The sequence below is a fragment of the Alosa pseudoharengus genome, unplaced genomic scaffold, assembly GCF_046254945.1.
Source record: "Alosa pseudoharengus isolate Yale_2024_CS ecotype anadromous, Long Island Sound unplaced genomic scaffold, YU_APseudo_1.1 YU_APseudo_1.1_scf_7, whole genome shotgun sequence".
Classification (NCBI taxonomy): Eukaryota; Metazoa; Chordata; class Actinopteri; order Clupeiformes; family Clupeidae; genus Alosa; species Alosa pseudoharengus.
Window position 1 is genome coordinate 17,910,008 of NW_027468859.1, and position 17,948 is coordinate 17,927,955.

At 42.1% G+C, this 17,948-nt stretch overlaps 3 protein-coding genes and 1 non-coding gene across 8 annotated transcripts in view; 2 read left to right on the forward strand and 2 right to left on the reverse strand.

The window, feature by feature from the left end:
• The window catches only part of cad (carbamoyl-phosphate synthetase 2, aspartate transcarbamylase, and dihydroorotase), a 29,218-nt gene extending 27,610 nt beyond the window's left edge, over window positions 1–1,608 (reverse strand). For all 3 annotated transcript variants that reach the window (XM_076273401.1, XM_076273400.1, XM_076273402.1), the window contains exons 1-2: window positions 1,165–1,608; window positions 199–338 (exon numbers count right to left, since the gene is read on the reverse strand). In XM_076273401.1, the coding sequence (XP_076129516.1) occupies window positions 199–338; window positions 1,165–1,258 (234 nt within the window). In that variant the 5' untranslated portion in view covers window positions 1,259–1,608. The remainder of the gene's footprint in view (window positions 1–198; window positions 339–1,164) is intronic.
• A 728-nt stretch (window positions 1,609–2,336) lies between these two features.
• Window positions 2,337–4,765, reverse strand: LOC143109408 (epidermal retinol dehydrogenase 2). 3 transcript variants are annotated; one of them, XM_076272123.1, is made up of 6 exons: window positions 4,214–4,765; window positions 3,910–4,044; window positions 3,299–3,398; window positions 2,845–2,989; window positions 2,633–2,758; window positions 2,337–2,506 (listed from the first exon to the last, which is right to left on the reverse strand). In XM_076272123.1, the coding sequence occupies exons 1-6, from the start codon at window positions 4,577–4,579 to the stop codon at window positions 2,356–2,358; spliced, it is 1,023 nt and encodes a 340-aa protein (XP_076128238.1). In that variant the 5' UTR covers window positions 4,580–4,765; the 3' UTR covers window positions 2,337–2,355. The 3 variants fall into 3 exon arrangements, with proteins under 3 accessions (XP_076128238.1, XP_076128237.1, XP_076128240.1); XM_076272122.1 differs by having other exon boundaries at window positions 3,910–4,059; XM_076272125.1 differs by lacking the exon at window positions 2,633–2,758 and having other exon boundaries at window positions 3,910–4,059.
• Window positions 4,766–5,275: 510 nt separating this feature from the next.
• Window positions 5,276–5,347, forward strand: trnaa-ugc (transfer RNA alanine (anticodon UGC)). The gene has a single exon. It is a non-coding gene; the product is annotated as a tRNA-Ala (tRNA).
• Window positions 5,348–5,614: 267 nt separating this feature from the next.
• Window positions 5,615–17,948, forward strand: part of ift172 (intraflagellar transport 172) — a 55,664-nt gene continuing 43,330 nt past the window's right edge. The window contains exons 1-15 of the mRNA XM_076272121.1: window positions 5,615–5,813; window positions 7,978–8,121; window positions 8,337–8,449; window positions 8,544–8,583; window positions 9,566–9,631; window positions 10,230–10,309; window positions 10,421–10,508; window positions 11,385–11,599; window positions 12,246–12,369; window positions 12,605–12,700; window positions 12,982–13,143; window positions 13,908–13,961; window positions 14,214–14,317; window positions 14,758–14,843; window positions 17,274–17,386. Coding sequence (XP_076128236.1) covers window positions 5,775–5,813; window positions 7,978–8,121; window positions 8,337–8,449; window positions 8,544–8,583; window positions 9,566–9,631; window positions 10,230–10,309; window positions 10,421–10,508; window positions 11,385–11,599; window positions 12,246–12,369; window positions 12,605–12,700; window positions 12,982–13,143; window positions 13,908–13,961; window positions 14,214–14,317; window positions 14,758–14,843; window positions 17,274–17,386 — 1,524 coding nt within the window. The 5' untranslated portion in view covers window positions 5,615–5,774. The remainder of the gene's footprint in view (window positions 5,814–7,977; window positions 8,122–8,336; window positions 8,450–8,543; window positions 8,584–9,565; window positions 9,632–10,229; window positions 10,310–10,420; window positions 10,509–11,384; window positions 11,600–12,245; window positions 12,370–12,604; window positions 12,701–12,981; window positions 13,144–13,907; window positions 13,962–14,213; window positions 14,318–14,757; window positions 14,844–17,273; window positions 17,387–17,948) is intronic.

The window sequence follows — 17,948 nt, forward strand, 5'->3', positions numbered from 1 at the left end:
TTTTATTTAGGAGCTAGTGTCTAATACAGTAGATCTCGGTTTTACATGGATTGGGTTAATTTTTTAATTTTGTAAAATAATCAGTGGGATCTCCTTAACTGCTTAAAATATAGTATTGATATGCAATATCGTCCATTTTATGGCATAAATGACACCAGATTAGTGATGAGGGTAGTGAGTGTTTTTTTCTTTGAGCACCTTGCTGAGTCCAAACTCTCCCTCCTCATCTTTGGGGATCCCATAATTCCCGATGAGGGGGTAGGTAAGGGTCAGGATCTGAGACTTGTAGGAGGGGTCTGTAAGTGCCTCTGGATAACCCACCATGCCGGTCTGAAAAACTGCATATAACAGGTGCATGTTTAGAGATTCCATTCTTCTGGGGGGGGGGGGGGGGGTGGTAGTGGAGGTAGAGCAGGTGGGGGTGGTGGCTGTGTGACTCCATGTGTTTTCCATACTGTACATTTCATTTATTAAAGGAGAGTTAAAATGCACATTAATAAAGTCAATAAGAAATTAAATGTGTGTTTATAATGCAATTATGGTAATTGGGAAAGTGTTTTGATGGTCACAGTAAAAAGCAATTGTGTGGGCATACATCACAGTCATGATTGAATGATTATACTATAAGTAATTTTGTCCATTTCATTACATTATAAAAAGAAAGAAAAATGCTTAACAAGTAGCTCAACTTATTCTGGCATACCACAACGGCAAGTGTGTTTTATGTCTTAATATATTTGTATGACTACTCCATTGCAAAAATACAATATCTATTAAATGTATGTTGTAATAGTTTTACACAAATAGTTGTAAAACAAGTTAAGCATTATCATCTAAATAAGTTGAGAGCTGCGATGTTCAACCTGCGCTGGGGTAAAGTGCGCATGCTTATGACTAATACCACCCCGAAAATCTTGAACCACAAAGCGCCAAATAAATCCCGCGGAGTAGGTGAGTAGGCACCCACGTTGGTTAACCCTGGTTGGCACCCTAGCTAACCTAACTAGCTATTTAGAAGCTAGATTGATGTGTGACGCAGGCTTGATACGGACCATTAGTGCACTGCGTCTGAATGAGCCCATAATAAAAAAGAACAAAATATGGCGACCTGAAGTTAAACCTCTTTGTATGGTATGTTATACGTATGGTATAGTGATGACTTACCAACTTCACCAGACACGGATGCAACAGCCCCAAAAAGGCGGCCTTGGAACGTGGTCCCGTCCTCTAAAATCAGGGATGCCATTTTCTCCGACATAGCTGAATGCTTTTATACTGTAACGTTATGTAACCACTCAGAAGAATCTGTAAATCACGAAAGCCTTTCTAATGCCAGCCACCGAGTTACTTTCTCTTTCAATGAACCAGCTCTGAAAGATTAGCTGTAGGCAGGGGACCCACGTGAAGAACACGCCGGTAGGTGAATGTCCTGTGCTGAGAAATGCTGAGAAATGCCTAAAACGCAGCTAAACGTTCTTGAGAACGAGTGAAGAGAAGAAGCTATCTCCGACGGTCGAAATCAGATCAATCCAATCGATGTTTAACAGTCTCTTTAAATATTCGAAGAAAAAAGTTACCGTGTACCCCCTGAACAAAGTCCACACTGCTCGGCAGCCACGGCAGTGTGGAAACGAACCAGGACACACACGGTGGCTACATAGAGCGTCAAAGTAGCGTCAGCACGTTCAAGGAAATGGGAGGAGAGAACTAGCCGTCATCTGTGTTCTTGATGTGGCCTAGGCTATGTGCGCAGGTATGGGAGAAAAAAAAAAAACTCTTACAATGAAGAACAACAGTTCTGCACAGTTGGATCAAACGCTTGTATTTCCTCTCAAAATAGTGTATTTCTCAAAACAGTAGGCCTAGGCCTATTTCCCCCCGGACTGCTAAGTGTTGACATAGTCCACTTTTTGCCAATGGAATGTTCAGCTGCATTGTAAAGAATTGCCCATCCTGACCGCAGCTGATCTACATGTCATCACCACCTAGAACAGTATAAATAAGTAAGCCTGGCTAATAAAACCTTGGAGAATACAACTTTTAATACAAAGGTACAGTCCACGATTCTAACCCCATACATTTTTGTCACATTCAGAAAATTGATCCTCAAACTGTCTATTACAAACGCTTGGACCGAACCATAAACAATCACAGTCATATATTATACCAATACCCATATAACAATGTTCAACGCTGTGTCTAACACTTCTGTATCATTGAAAGAATGGTATAATTTGATTCATGGCTGTTCAGCACAAATATACCAACAACCTGTCATAAAAACCGAATCACGGACTGCATCTTTAAGTAAATTTCAGTATTTCTGTCAGCATGTATTTCTGTCATGTATTTTATTTAGTTGTAATATAATGGATCTCCAACACTGTCTTCTCTTTGTCGTTTCTTGTATGAGGCAGCTGGCACAGGGACCCCTCTGAACCGATCCATCAGGTCCAGCCCTCCAAAAAAGTTGACAAAGATGATTCCCAGTTTGGCAGGCAGGAAGCTAAAAGGGCAAATGTACAGATTTTTACTTGCAAATGTCACTCAAACAGTGATGCTACATACTTAAGGAGAGAATTGAAAACACTCAAAAACACAAAATAATATTTGATTTGCAAGGGGGTCATACCTCTTAATAGCCACTAGAAAGTACAAACTGGATGGGAGCAAGACATACATTTTGTCTCTCAGAACTGCGTCAACTATTCTCTTTGCTGCTTTTTTCTGGTCAATAATAGGCAGAAAAGATGGCCATCTACAAAAATTAAGGCAGATCGATTTCTCAGCATTCTATTAGGACATCACAGACCATTTATTGTTTTACAGAAAGGCGTCACTCACTTTGTCTGACACCCTCCAAACATAGCGGTATTGATCAAGTAAGGGCAGACGATGGTGGTTTTAATGCGTTCCTTCTTCAGCACCAGAAGCTCCAGAGCAATAGACTCAGCAAATCCCACAGCTGCAAATTTGCTGGCACAGTAGTCTGTTAATCACAGATAATGGACTTTTATATCCACTTTCATTATTGTCACATTTGTTTAATTTTTTTTGGCAGAATTTATCATAGCACTTGCTAATTTGAATTGGGCAATAGAAATCCATGCTGTGCACAAAGTCTTAATACTGGTAAGCCATGACTAAAAGTCTACATCCTCTAGGGCAGTCTTCTCAGGTGAACATCCATACAGGTATGCTACAGTATTTAGTACATATAATGTAATAATATAACTATATCTATAATTTCATGATATATTTATATCTATAATTTATAGATATAATTTAATTGACTTGCCTGATAATCCATTCATCGCAAACAGTCCACCATGACATGCAATACACACCAGATGCCCATGGTTTCGTGATATCATTGGTGGAAGGAATGATTTGTAAGTCTAAAGAGGACATATCAAAGAGGTTACCCGGTACTTAGGGATAATCTTTTCTCCCTTCTCCATAATTATCTCAAGGTTATGAACAAACCTCTCATTAAAAGCAAAGGTTTAAAAGTCTGGCTTAAGAAAGTAAAAGTCCTGCCACTTTTCTGTTACAACCATTCACTTATTCAGCTGATTCTAATTAGCACAACTCTTAAGCCAGGTAATAGAGAATCACCTGTTAAGCGCACAGGTATACCAATATATGGCAGGACTTTTAATTTCTGAAGCCGGACTTTTACATCTCTGATTAAAAGACTACATGATTGAGCAGGTATACAGGCTGTGTCTCAAAGCGCCTACTTGCACACTTCAAATACTTAGTTTAAGTATATACTGTAGTGCAGATATTGGGACAATACTAACCGTCGAAAATTTGGCACAATGCAAGGAAGCCCTCAGTGCACACTACTAGTGCACTGACGGAAGTATGTGGTTTGAGACACAGCCTAAGTGTTGGATGACATACCCAGAAGTGTGCTGCAACATTGACTCGGAGAGTTCTGTCCACCAAATTGTCAGGGGCCTCTGTGAATGTGTACTTTCCAGTCACTACCCCTGCGTTGTTTACTAGTATGGACACATCCCCAACTTCTCGTCTCACCTGATGAAGGACACACTGGCTTGAAGTTAAAACATTGCGAATACTGCCTTATACATTGCTTAATCTTCATCTTAAAAGAAAACATTTTTCACTTCAAGAGCCTTAACAGAAAAGTTATTTAGTCTTTGAGCATGTTAAAGCATGTTTAGCCATCACAAACTGTCCTCACCAGTTCTGCAACTTTGTAGACTTCTGTGCGGCGGCTGCAGTCACACGCGTAGGCGTACACACGCACATCCAGGATCCGTCGGAGTTCCCGTGCTGTCCGGTCCAGGGCTTCCCAGTTGACATCCCAGAGAACCAAAGTGGCCCCATGGCGTCCAAATTCCTTTGCTATGAGCTTACCAATGCCATTAGCTGCTCCGGTCACTAGTACAATCTCTCCCTCCACGTCCTTTGGGGGTGGCTGGACAAACAGCCGCACAAACGACTCAAAAAAGTAAAAGAGTGCTCCAATAACAAGCTCAAAAAAATCCTTCAGACAGCATAGATTTAACAGAATACCTTCGAAACACTGGATGACCTGGTTATGCATGACAGTGGCTTCTTTCTTTTTTGTAATTCTTCCTTATCTAAGTCCAGTCCCTAAGAACCTCTACGATATATTCACTCGTGGTTTTCATCTACATGATCAGAGTGCACTTGAAACACAACCTAGTAGCTATTTTATTTTGTTTCAAATACAACACTCTGTCCTGTCCTTCGTTCCTGTGATAATGACATTTTCATCAGAAGAGGGAGTGAACATTATTTTTGGCCGCCAATCATATTGGTCAGTGTATGACCTACTACCTAGAGCAAATCATAACATGCTAATTTTAGATGCTCTTTAGTAGTTCCAGGTCACACATTTAAGTATACAAGTGTCCAATTGAAACATAAAGACATTTGAAATATAACAATGTAAATGTTGTACTTCTATACTTAGATTTATGCAATGGCTGTATTAATATATTTATTAATAGCAGGGCAGGGATGTCACAGTGAGAAATAATATGTCAACAATGACTCAGGGATAGAGGTTAGTCCAGTCTGTTCTGCAACTCCACTGCATTGTAATGATTGTGTGTTTGTTTAACATTATTCTACATTTTTCCTGTTGTAAAATATGTAATTACACCAGTGGTCATACTTTTTCGACGATATGTTTGTTCTTCAAACGCGAAGAAAAGCTACAAAATAATGTAGAGTGAATATTAAATATGTTGCTATTCGCCATTGCAATCAGATGGGGGATGTAGCTCAGTGGTAGAGCGCATGCTTTGCATGTATGAGGCCCCGGGTTCAATCCCCGGCATCTCCAATCAAATCTTTTCAATGTGAAGGAAATCTCCTCAGACAATCTGCAAGAATAGAAACGCAATCCATGCAATTAAAAATTAGGATAATTGAAGTATCGTAGCCTAGGAATGTGAAGAAATTCTGTTACATAAACAAAACATGATAGGTTATGTTCGCTTATGTTAAACAAAACATGATAGGTTACGTTACATACGGGTGCGTGGTTACGTCAGACGCAGTCAGCTAGACAACCGTAACCAAGGACTGAGTGTATACAACATGTCAGCCATTGAGCTAAGTTAGCGAGCTAGCAATGCATGTTTATCAGATGCAACCTCTTGCAAAGTTAATTGCTCTTTTACAGAGGTAAACTATAGTGTCTCGATTACGTGTAGATTGAATTGGAAACACTTTGCACATCAAGCTGTCTATTCAAGCATCAACGAGGCATGCAGCTGAAACACCTGAAGACACTGCTAACTCCTCAGGCAAGTCAGAAAGATAGCAGACAAGTAACGTTAACGTTAAACGTTAACGCAACCAAGGACTTTTCGCCAACGTAACGATCGTTGAATAACGTCTAACATTTCCAAATGATCAATGATGAATGTTACGTTGGAGTCGTATCGTTACCTAGCGTTAAATGGATACTTGGTAAAATATAAGGTAGCATAAGTCGGATACGCTACCCTCCAGACGCTAGCTATCTTACTACGTTATAATAAATTATGAACGTTAGTGTGTGAGCGGACGCTGCCTTGTTGAGTCTACTGTTTTATCGGTCGTATTCGTCTCGTCTGTGTAGAAATACAAAGGCCATTTTACTCATTAACTAAGGCACTTGAAGACATCTTTGGAGACTTCCTACGATAAATGACTTCTAGCAGGCCAGGCAGTTGTTCCTCCCGCAGTAAACTTTAATTCACTAACGTTAATGACTTGGGAACAGTTGTTTGAATTTGAGGTCACATCAATTATGATATGATAACAGAACACTAACTATTTAGCCTAGTCTAAATACATGTTCATTATTCCCATTATGAAACAGTGGAGACTGGTGATAGCTTAATAAGATGCATTTGTTATGAAACACAGCAAGCTCACAGTTTCAGTTCAGTTCAGTTTCACTCAACTCTCACTGCTCTGCTCATATTTCCCTTCCAATGACATCAAGCATAGACTATACAGTCTATGCTTGGCATCAACCTCATCATTGAATCAATATTGTTAAGCACATTCTTCCTCATCATTGTAACCTCTCTTTTTGGTTTCCAGAGCTATAGTGTAAAATAAGCATGGTAATTCATTACTAGTAACAATAGTCACTGAAATGTAAATGTAAATCAGTTTTATAGGCCAAGTATACTTAAATGCAGGCCTAGGCTAAACATATTTTCTCCATACACTCACTTTGAGTCGTGTTAAAAAATGGACTTGACTTGACTTGGTCCACCTGGTCCAAAATAGTGCCTAGTCACCTCATTTCTTCCCTCCTGTTTTCCTCCTGGTTCTAAAGATAGACCAAAGATCCTGGATAGACATATGAGAAGAGGCTTGTTAAAAAACAATGAGGATGAACTTGGTGGTAAACAGATGTGTTTTTTTGTTTTTTACATGACACACTGTATGCAGTCAGTCATCAGGTCGGTTCCAGGTCGGTCTTCAGGTCGATATTCTAGGCTGACTCTGTTACACGCAAAGCCACTTGCTCATTCCTTTTCTCTTCTTTAGCAGTGATGTTTTTTGGACTCACAGTCACACATTCACCATTGGTCTCAGGGAGCACGTCTTCATCTGTTTGGATATACACTGTATTATTGTTGTTTGAAATGCACACTTATTTGTTGCTCAAGTAAGAACACACATTGAGAGATTCGTGAAAGTGGTTCTTCATTATGAATTTAAAGGCCTCATGTCAGAGTCCTGTCCGTCCTGTCTGGACTTAACTGGATATTTGGCAGATGCCTTTGCCCAAAGCAATTCACAAATCATGGAACACATATTTATGAACTCTGTTTCATCAGACCATGTGTTTGAGAGACACAGCAGGTGATATGTAGGGGCAGGTGATATGTCTCATGATATGCCTCTTTACCAATGAATTTACTGCCATCTCGTTTATCACCTCAGAATCTACTTCCTTCACATTTATTATGAGCACATAACATTTCCCCTAATTACTGTATGTCAGATGGAATGTACTATACACAGTGTTTCCCATACATTGACTTATTTGTGGCGGCCCACCACAATATTAATATTGACCACCACACAATGATTTTCTATGTTGTACTACTTAAATTGGATGAAATCCTTTCATTGTAGAGCTATGCGCAACTTTGCGCAGCCTCTCCTTCTGTCTCTGTCCCTCAACAAACCTGCATGCATGTTAAAAACTCTGAACACCCCATGTCACCTACCACCACAAATAGAATTTAATTCTGTAGGACACACTGATACATTTGTTTTAATCATGCAGTATGTTAGGGCAACATATGTTACACTGCAAACAATTTTTTTTTTTTGCTACCTTGGATTGCTATTTGTCCAACATTGAAGATGTTACAGGCACTGTAAGGTTATTGCTAAATTGAATTGCAAAGTCTGAGTCCAGGGATATTCTCACTTTTGGTCTTCACACCTTTTCTTCAGGATGGAGCTGCAAAAGTCACATGTATGGCGTGGGCCCCTAACAATGCGAGGTTTGCTGTATGCACGGTGGACCGAGTGGTCCTGCTATATGATGAACAAGGGGAGAGGAGAGACAAGTTCTCCACTAAACCCGCGGACGCAAAGGTTGGTGGTTTTCTGGCTTCCTTATTCAAGTCTTCATAACCCATAATTTTTACCTCTATTGGAAGTGATATGGTAATATGTTACTGAATTGTTCATCTGAATTTTGTGTTTTTATGTTTGTTGTATCATTCGAAAACCTGTGGCCATATTTGCTTACATGGTCTAGACTGGATTAAGTAGAAAGTTGTTTGAATTCACTTCATTTAATCTCGCAGTATGGGAAAAAGAGCTATACTGTCAAGTCCATGGCATTTTCACCAGATTCCACCAAAATTGCCATTGCCCAGACTGACGACATCATCTATGTATATAAAATTGGAGAGGACTGGTGAGTTTGGCTCCTTTCTTTCTTGTTACTTTCTAAGATATGTTACAGACAGACAGCACTGCTTCAATACTTTTGCAATACTTGTTCTTTCTAGGGGCGACAAAAAAGCAATTTCCAACAAGTTTGTGCAGACGGTATGTATTTGCTAAATGTATGCTTTTGAATGAAGATGATCATGATACATGTGGAAACAAAGATTAACCATTCAGAATAATTGAATTGAATGCCTTTATTGTCATTGTACTTTACAATACAACGAAATTCGGAACACTACTCCACTGGGTACACACAATAAATACAATAAATGATCATTACAGGACATATAAAAATATTGTAAAAACAGTAGAAGACAAACAAACAGAATAAAAAACAGTAAAAGAGCAGATCAGATCAGATAAGTGCAAGAATTTGAAGTGCAGGAGGTGATAGTAAGTGACTGGGTTTGTCTAGCTACGTTTGTTTAGGGAAACTATTGCATTTGGAAAGAAGCTATTTTTAAATCTGGTGGTACAGGATTGTAACGACCCATAACGCCTACCAGAAGGTAACAGTTGAAACAGGTCGTTGCTGTGGTGTTAAATTATAATTAACTGATTCAAACTCAGAAGAATTGTGACAAAGCAACAGGATACTGCAGAAGGTGTAGCTTTAATCCAACACAGAGCATAGGTTCATGAAGCCAGCTACCAACTTCCTGACTTTACACAGCTTATATACCCCTTTTCAGTAGCATCACTTGTTTTTGTTAACTCAGAATAGAACAGAGCTCCTATGTTCTTCTTACCTCTTATGGTAATACGTATGGGCCTAGGCACTCATTGTATATTTCTACAAAGGATATTTGACCCTGGCTGAACAACTGCTGGGGATGTCCAGTCTCTTCTATGCATTCATGTCCTTATAGGTAAACTTCTGGGCCCCAAGCTTGTGTATACATTAACTATATTTACCCCTGCTGTTTCACCACATGTACCTCAGACAGTATCCCAGTGTACAGAACATCTTTTGGTACAACTACAGAATATCTTATCAGGAAACTTACATAAGGCCACCACATTGCCTTTCTGTTATCTAGTATCTTTTTATGTTTGTTGGTGACTATGTTTTATGTTTCAGAGTGCCGTTACCTGTTTGGTTTGGCCAGCAGACCATAACATTTTTTGTGGAATGGCAGATGGAAAGGTAACATACATGTAGGAAAGGTAACATACGCTGCTCAGAAAAGGTTAGTGATATCTGGCTTTTGGGTGAAATGTAATGTTTCAGTACAGAAAGTACTGAGACATTGAACTGTTGGACATGCGCATTCAAAAGTTTAGAGAAGGTCACATTAAGTTCATCTCTCGCGCTGGTAAAAAACCATGTGCCCGCCACCCAGGTGCATACAGGCCTCCTCCTACTTCCTACCCATATTTACCTTTACCTGTGTCCACTACTGCCCCCTGGTGTCTAAACCAAATATTTTAGTAGTAACTAACCAAAAGTAAGACTACCCATATAAATCAAAACAATTAACTAAACAAATAACGAGCAAAATAATATCACCAAAATATATATTACTAATGTGAGAAAAATCATAATAAACAAATTAACTAACAAATTTACCACTACTGAAAGCAAACGAATGTAGCTCCAACACTTGGGTTTTAGGTTCATCCTGAAATTTCACCCGAATATCCCTGACTTTTTGTGAGTAGTGTATGTACAATTCAGACTCTGGTACTGTCTTTGTGTCCTATTTCACACATTGCACTCTTTGCCTCGGCCTTGCACCCCTCAGATCCGAAAAGCCAACACAAAAACAAACAAGGCGTCCACAATTTATGGGGCAGACTCCTACGTCGTCTCATTAACATCCAAGTATGTATGTGTTTCTATTTGAGATGTCATTCTCCCCTATTGACGCCTCTTAACACAGGTGTCAGTAGACTGTGTACCTTTTCGAAAGATAAAGTCCCTCCTTTTTTATAGTGTGTCAGCCAAAGGAATCCTCTCAGGCCATGCAGATGGGTCAGTGGTGCGCTACTTCTTTGATGATGAGGACTCCGGAGAGTCTCAGGTATTCTGTTTTTTTTTTTTTTTGCCATACAGAACTTAGACCCCGGTGGCTTTTGCCAGCGATGAGACCATGTTCCACCATAAAGGTGCAAGATGTGTCTGCCTTTGTTCTCCGTAAGTCTCAGGATGGGCCTGACAGTTGTTTTGGGGGACGTTGTCTAGTTCCTCTCTTTGGTTGTGTATGTGGAGTAATGCAGAAGGTTTAAGGCTGATGTAGTTAATGGACAAAGCAGTACTAGCAACGGAACCTAGAGGAGGTGCTAGGTGTTAATGGTTGTATCAGTGATAGCGGGGATACGTCACTTCTGTTGATGTTCAAACAAAACAGAGAGCTAGCTCGCTACTCCCTCCCCCTTCTTCCCGTGCAATTGAAACTCTCCTAAACGTGCATCTCGTCGGTTATTGGTTGAAACACTTTATTTTGCTTTTGAGTGGTTGCCAACCCCTGTTTGTAGCTATTGTTTTTCAAGAGCCTAGGCTGCCTACAGAGACGCGTTTTTTTGACGGCCTGCTTATGGGGCAGGCAGCTAGCGGATCGTTAGAAAAGATTAGATGAATGTGATCATTGATGTTTCGGCCTTTTTTTTGGGCCTGAAGTCGCTGATACAACCTTTAAGTCTACACATGATGCTAGTCTATGGACCCTTTCAAGAGAGTTCCATTATCAGCATCATAGTTGGCCCCACAAGACTTCCTTTTTAACATTCCATATGTTATCTTAATACAGAGGAAGTAGATTGGGGCCCAAATAGAACGTTCAAGCATTGTTTTTGTTTTTATTGTTGAAAGGGTCTATAGGTAAACATTTGTGCCGCCCAAGAAAGTGTCATGGCTACAGTACATTGAAAAGCATTCTCTTCCTCTCTGCGCTCACCAGGGAAAGGTCTTCACACACCCGTGCCCTCCGTACGCCCTGGCCTGGGGGGCCGACAGCATCATCGCCGGCGGATGCGACAAAAAGATTGTGGCCTACGGGAAGGAGGGCCACATCCTGCAGACGTTCGACTACAGTAGGGACCGCTCGGAGAAGGAGTTCACCGTGGCCGCAACCAGCCCCAGTGGACAGTCTGTTGTGCTGGGGAGCTTCGACAGGTGAGCGCTCACGGGGCTGGTCTCACAGGTGTAACTAAAGAAATGGTTTCATGTAGGACCAAACGCAGATGTACTATTTATGCCATGATCAGTGATTTTTGGTGTATTAGGTAAACCTTTAGCCTCGTTGACACTAGACCCTTCTCAACTGAGAGTGGGTCAGGAAAAGGTTCATGGATTTACAACTACCAGCAGGGGTAGCCTAGTAGTGAAATTAAACTTAAATTGGCACATTAAACTCTTACCAAATCGTTTCAGAAGTGTAGCAGTTTTAAATGCAGTTGGTTACTCAAACTAAAGATATACATTGTCCATGCCAGATTAGCGATAGTGTATTTGCGTACCCGTGTTTTAGGGACATTGGAAATGGGCTTCAATGGCCTCATGGCCAGATGGACCTGCAGAGCAAATCCCAAATTTGCCGAAGGTTTGTATGGGTATTCCCAGGCTAGTAAACCTTGAGAAGATAATAGTTCCAGTTTGAAAGAAGGCAGACCGTTTTGGTGCGATTGCACTCTAGGTAAGAGCAGTGATCAAAGAATTGCACTCAGACTGATGAGAGATTTTGGCTCCACCCTAATATTGTTTAAGACTGTCGGATCCTTTGGTTTTCCCTCCTGTACATTTGAGTTGTGTCTCTCGCCAGGTTAAGGGTGTTCAACTGGAGCCCTCGCAGGGGCAACTGGGATGAAGCGCCTCCCAAGGAGATCCCCAACCTCTACACCATCACGGCCCTGGCCTGGAAGAAGGACGGCTCCCGACTCTGCGCGGTCAGTCTCATTCATGCTCTGTGCCCCTCTGATAAAACTATGATAGCAAATGCTGAAATATAGTTAACTCTGGAAAATGTTTTGTTCATTTGACTGAAAATGTGTGGTAAACTTCACTAGGGGCTTCACTGAAAGGCCCTCAAAAATTAAGAGTAATTCATGACACTGAAAAAATTCCTTCAGAAAGTCTTTCACACTTTCACACTGCTGTGTTTTCTCATGTTCTGGCCCCCAGGGTACGCTGTGTGGGGCCGTGGAGCTGTTCGACTGCTGCTTGCGGAGAATCCTCTACAAGAACAAATTCGAGATCATTTACGTGGGGCTGAGTCAGGTAAGTCTTAAAGCACCCTCTGGCCCCCAAGAGCACATTTAAGTGCTGACTCATGCTGATTCAATTTCCTCCTCAGTGACCTCTCAGCTTCTGTAAAGGGCTCATACGTGTGTGTGTGTGTGTGTGTGTGTGTGTGTGTGTGTGTGTGTGTGTGTGTGTGTGTGTGTGTGTGTGTGTGTGTGTGTGTGTGTGTGTGTGTGTGTGTGTGTGTGTGTGTGTGTGTGTGTGTGTGTGTGTGTGTGTGTGTGTGTGTGTGTGTGTGTGTTTGTGTGCTCCGACAGGTACTCGTGAAGAACATGTCCACGGGGACCCGCGTGGTGCTGAAGTCTCAATTCGGCTACGAGATCGGAGAGGTCAAGATCCTGGGGAAGGATCGCTTCCTGGTGGCACACACCAGCGACACACTGTTACTGGGAGATATTACAACCAACAAGCTCAGCGAGGTACGAGATAGGCAGCAACACATCTCCACTAAAGCGGAAAAATCACATGCACACAAACGCTCCGAATTTCAGGAAGATGGACAGTTGAGAGAGCTGTATGACAAGCCAAGTCCTCATTGGACGCAGCTCTGAGTGTCAGTAGCTTAACTTGAAGGACAGAATTCATTCCACAAGTTTGCCCTCACTTTGTCCCCACTTTCCCATTAAGTTTTCCTGAAAGGTCACAACATGTCTTCTCCGCCTAGACAAACTTATGAACTTTCCACAAATTTCTTGCAACCTAATTTTCCTCGACCGCCAGCCTCTTTTTTTTTTTTTGTAGGTGGCACACCCAATCCTCCTTGCTGAAGGTGGTAAGGTTGAGTAGGTTTTTCTTTTTTTTTTTTGTCCCCCCCCACTCTTTTCGGTACGTGCCACACTTGCAAATTGCCCATCAGAAGTTTAGTGCGGCGGTGCTGCTGCAGAAGTGTGCTCTAATTAAAAAGTTCAAGGGCTGTCACGGTGCGGCTGGCTAATCCATGTTTAATGGAGGGCCCTCCACCACTCCCTCGCTCAGACTAAGTGCCGCTCGCTATGACAGACACGATAAGGCCTGGGTTCAAGTGACAACTCGTCTGTGTGTGTGTGTGTGTGTGTGTGTGTGTGTGTGTGTGTGTGTGTGTGCATACATTTGTATGTAACATTGTAGACTTGTGGTGTGCCTCATGGGAACCAATAATGTAACAAATGAGAGAAAAGAAAAATGTCCTTATGTGTATTTTCAGGTGGCTTGGCAAGGATCAGGGGGAAACGAGAAGTTCTTCTTTGAAAACGAAATGGTACCCCACCCACCTACCTACCTACTAATGTTTATTAAACCACATATATTAAAAAATCTATAGATTGATGGAAGAAAGAATTGATGTAGCAAAGAATTGATGTACTTTGCTAAATTACCTAATTGATTATTGTACAAGGAAGCATGACATCAATTTAATGACTGTAATTTAACTTTAATTTCACATGTAAATGACTGTAGTCAAATGAATATGACATGTGATTGGAGCTGAAAGGTATGTGTTTGTGTACAGGTGTGTATGATCTTCAATGCTGGAGAGCTGTCCCTGGTGGAGTACGGCAGCCAGGACATCCTGGGCTCTGTCAGAACTGAGTTCATGAACCCCCATCTGATCAGGTCAGTGTGTCAGTGTGTGTGTGTGTGTGTGTGTGCGTGTGTGCGAGAATTACTTCAAGAATGTTTTCCCCATTATCTGTTGTCTTGTGCACAGCATTGAAAGGTAAATGTCATGTCAGATCTGATTTCTACCACTAGGTGGTGCTCTTGATCCATGATTCTCACTTTCACGCTGGCCAGTCTCCTATGTGCTGTAAGCCTGGTGTAAAATGAAGGGCCGGTGTTTTGCATACAGCTGTCATGTCAGCTTTTTTGGAACGCCATTTAGTCGTTACAAATCAATATCAATGTATTCAGCCTGTTAAGACAGACACATCAATAGAGAGAGAGAGTGCAAATGGCTTCCTCACCCCCAGTGCTGTCCATATTTACACACACACACACACACACACACACACACACACACACACACACACTGACACACAAATTGGTCTGTGCAGTGTCCGTCTCAACGAGAGGAAACAGAGAGGCGTGGAGGACAACAAGAAGCTGGCCTACTTGATTGACATCAAGACCATTGCCATTGGTGAGTGCCTCGCCGATGACTGGTGTCATGATGTCAAAAGAAACAGAGTTTTACACAATCCAGCCGTAACTGTACAATACTGCCCCACCTTACACTAGTGCCACAATACTGCCCCATCTTACAATAGTGCCACAATACTGCCCCACCTTACAATAGTGCCACAATACTGCCCCACCTTACAATAGTGCCACAATACTGCCCCACCTTACAATAGTGCCACAATACTTACCATCTTACAATAGTGACAAAATACTGCCCCACCTTACAATAGTGCCTAAATACTGCCCCAACTTACAATAGTGCCACAATACTGCCCCACCTTACAATAGTGCCACAATACGTCCTTACCTTACAATAGTGCCACAATACTTCCCATCTTACAATAATGCCACAATATTGCCCCACCTTACAATAGTGCTACAATACAACCTCACCTTACAATAGTGCCACAATACCTCCTTACCTTACAATAGTGCCTCAATACTGCCCCATCTTACACTAGTGCCACAATACTTCCCATCTTACAATATTGCCTTACCTTACAATAGTGCCACAATACTGCCCCACCTTACAATAGTGCCACAATACTGCCCCACCTTACAATAGTGCCATAATACTCCCTCACTTAACAAATGTTCCATCATATTGCCTTGATTTCAGCACCCTTCATTTATTTATGTATTTATGCAGGAGGAATTTGAAAATAGTGTTTCAGATTGTCAGCCATGTACTTACAGAAATGGTACAGGAGGATAATAGTCATTTCTATGCTGTGGAGGGAATTTGTGACTGAAAGATTGTGAATATTTAAGTTTGATAATACCAGAAACTGAACTGAAAGCATGACAGGGCTGCCAGTCTTTGAACCAAGGGGAAAAGAGATGTTGGTTCCTTTCGAGACAGGGGAAGGGAGAGGCAGAGAGAGGAAGAGAAAGATCTGTCTTTTAACGCCCCATAAATCTGTGATGCAACTGATGTGCAGAACTATGACAACTGGAGTTTTTTTCTTCTTCTTTCTTTCTTGCCACCTGCACCAAGCCAAACCAGGCTCTCCTCGATCTGACACGGGAGTGAACTGTCATCTCTTGCACCAAGATGTAGATTGCAGAGATAGACAGCCAAGGGAGAGAGGTAGGGAGAGAGAGAAAGAGAGGGAGAGGGAGAGAGAGAGAGAGAGAGAGAGAAGGGTGGCAGTAAGCTTTGGTTGTTTTCTTGAGGCATGGAGTGAGAGGTAGCACAGTAGCCAGTGTCCTAACGGCGCGTGGAGGTGGACTGTACGAGGTGTACACCACCCCTGCGTCAGGCAGGCAGTGACCCCACACGGGAGCGCTGGAGCATGGGGGGGGGGCTCGGAGCGGCCGGGCCCCCTGAGCACCATCTGCTGCCCCGCTCTGTCCACTTCCTGTGCTAATTAAGTCCAGGCATGTCCTTCTGTCCGCCTTCTCTCTCTCTCTCTCCCTCTCTTTCTCTCCCTCTCTCTCCCTCTCCCTCGCTCGCTCTCTTCTCCATCTCTCACACTTTCTTTCTTTTTATTAATTTTTTTTCCACTGAGGGCAGTGAAAATGAAAAAAGAGCTTTCTTCCAATTTATTTACCTGCTGACTGACAGGTTTGTTTGTGTGTGTGTGATTGTGTCTGTGTGTGTTTGTGTTTGTAGTGTAAAGGTGGTGTTTGTGTGTGCGTGTGTGTGTGTGTGTGTGTCTTCTTACCCTCCCCTATCACTGTGTACTTAAAATCAGCTCAGAAAGTGTAAATTGGAATGTTTTTTGAAGTCATTTCTTTTTTTATTCTATTTTTCTTTAATCTTCTTCTCTCTCTCTCTCTCTCTCTATCTCCCTCTCATTCTTTTTGTTTTGTTTTGATTTCTGAATTCCTTCTACTGAATGCAAAACCATCCGTGCTCATAAGAAAATTATAGATTTGCTTTTACGGAGTACATATCGACATTTAGGCCATTTTGAATGGAAATGGCTCCATTTGTCAGCCATGTTTATGGTCCTAGTCCCCCCTCTCCCCCAGCCCTCTGCAGCTCAGCTCCAGGCTGAAATAGCTGCTCATTTCTGCAAACCTTCTGAATGCAAAGTATCCCGCACTCCAGACCTTGAGATCCCCTCGGAATCAGTCATGGGATATAATAGGAATTTTAGGACCATTTTCAATGTGAGGCCAAACTCATTTGACTTTTGTCAAATACACACCCCATACTTAAACCCAGACACACACACACACACACACACACACACATTCTCTCACTACTCCTTTGCCTCTCTACCACTCTACTATTCCCTCTGTTTAAGCTATATGTTAGTCTCTCTCTCTCTCTCTCTCTCTCTCTCTCTCTCTCTCTCTCTCTCTCTCTTTCTCTCTCTCTCTCGTTCCCTTTCTGGGTATGCACCTCATCCCTCTCTCCTTCTCTCTCCCTCTCTCCCAGTGGACCTGGTTGGTGGGTTCAGCCTGGGCACGGTGAGCCACGACTCCAAGGTGGATTGGCTGGAGCTGAACGAGACGGGCTGTAAGCTGCTCTTCAGGGACAGGAAGCTCAGGGTGAGGGGTTTCCCACGAGGCCACTGGGCTCAGGGAGACGGCTCAGAAGTTTCACTCTCTCCGAAATCCTAAACTCCCAAAGTTTAATCTTGCATCATATTCACACTGTTTAGCTCTAGCTAGCTGTTATTGGTGTTCTGACCAAATATGAAGATCACCAACGGAAATCCATTAGTTAACTTCTGTAAATGGTTATGTGCGTCTGCTGATAATTGCTGCTGATAATAACATATAATACTGCTGATAATTTGCATAGTCTTGTGTCTATGTGTCTATGGATTGGAATATCCATGGCTGTGTTGTACAGTAACTCTGTCTGCTTCCAAAAGAACTCCATCCAGCATCTTCCTCATCCTGACAAAGGAATTATGTGTAAAAGTATTATGAGGACAGCCCATAGACTGTATCTATGGGACAGCCATTGTACATGGGATTGCTCTTCCCTTACTTTTTGTGTTTCTGTCTCTCTCCCTCTATCCCTTTCTTTTGATGGATTTTTCATCTACCTCTCCTTCCTCCCTCACTCTCTCCCTCTCTCTCTCCTCTCTCTCTCTCTCTCTGT

Bases quoted from the DNA above. Each gene is read 5' to 3' on its own strand.
- LOC143109408 (XM_076272122.1), bottom strand. From the start codon at position 4,579: ATGCATAACCAGGTCATCCAGTGTTTCGAAGGTATTCTGTTAAATCTA. The intron at 4,060-4,213 runs GTGAGGACAGTT...ACTTCAAGCCAG, and splicing joins TCTACAAAGTTGCAGAACTG to TGTGTCCTTCATCAGGTGAG. The intron at 2,759-2,844 runs GTGAGTGACGCC...TAATTTTTGTAG, and splicing joins TTTGGAGGGTGTCAGACAAA to ATGGCCATCTTTTCTGCCTA.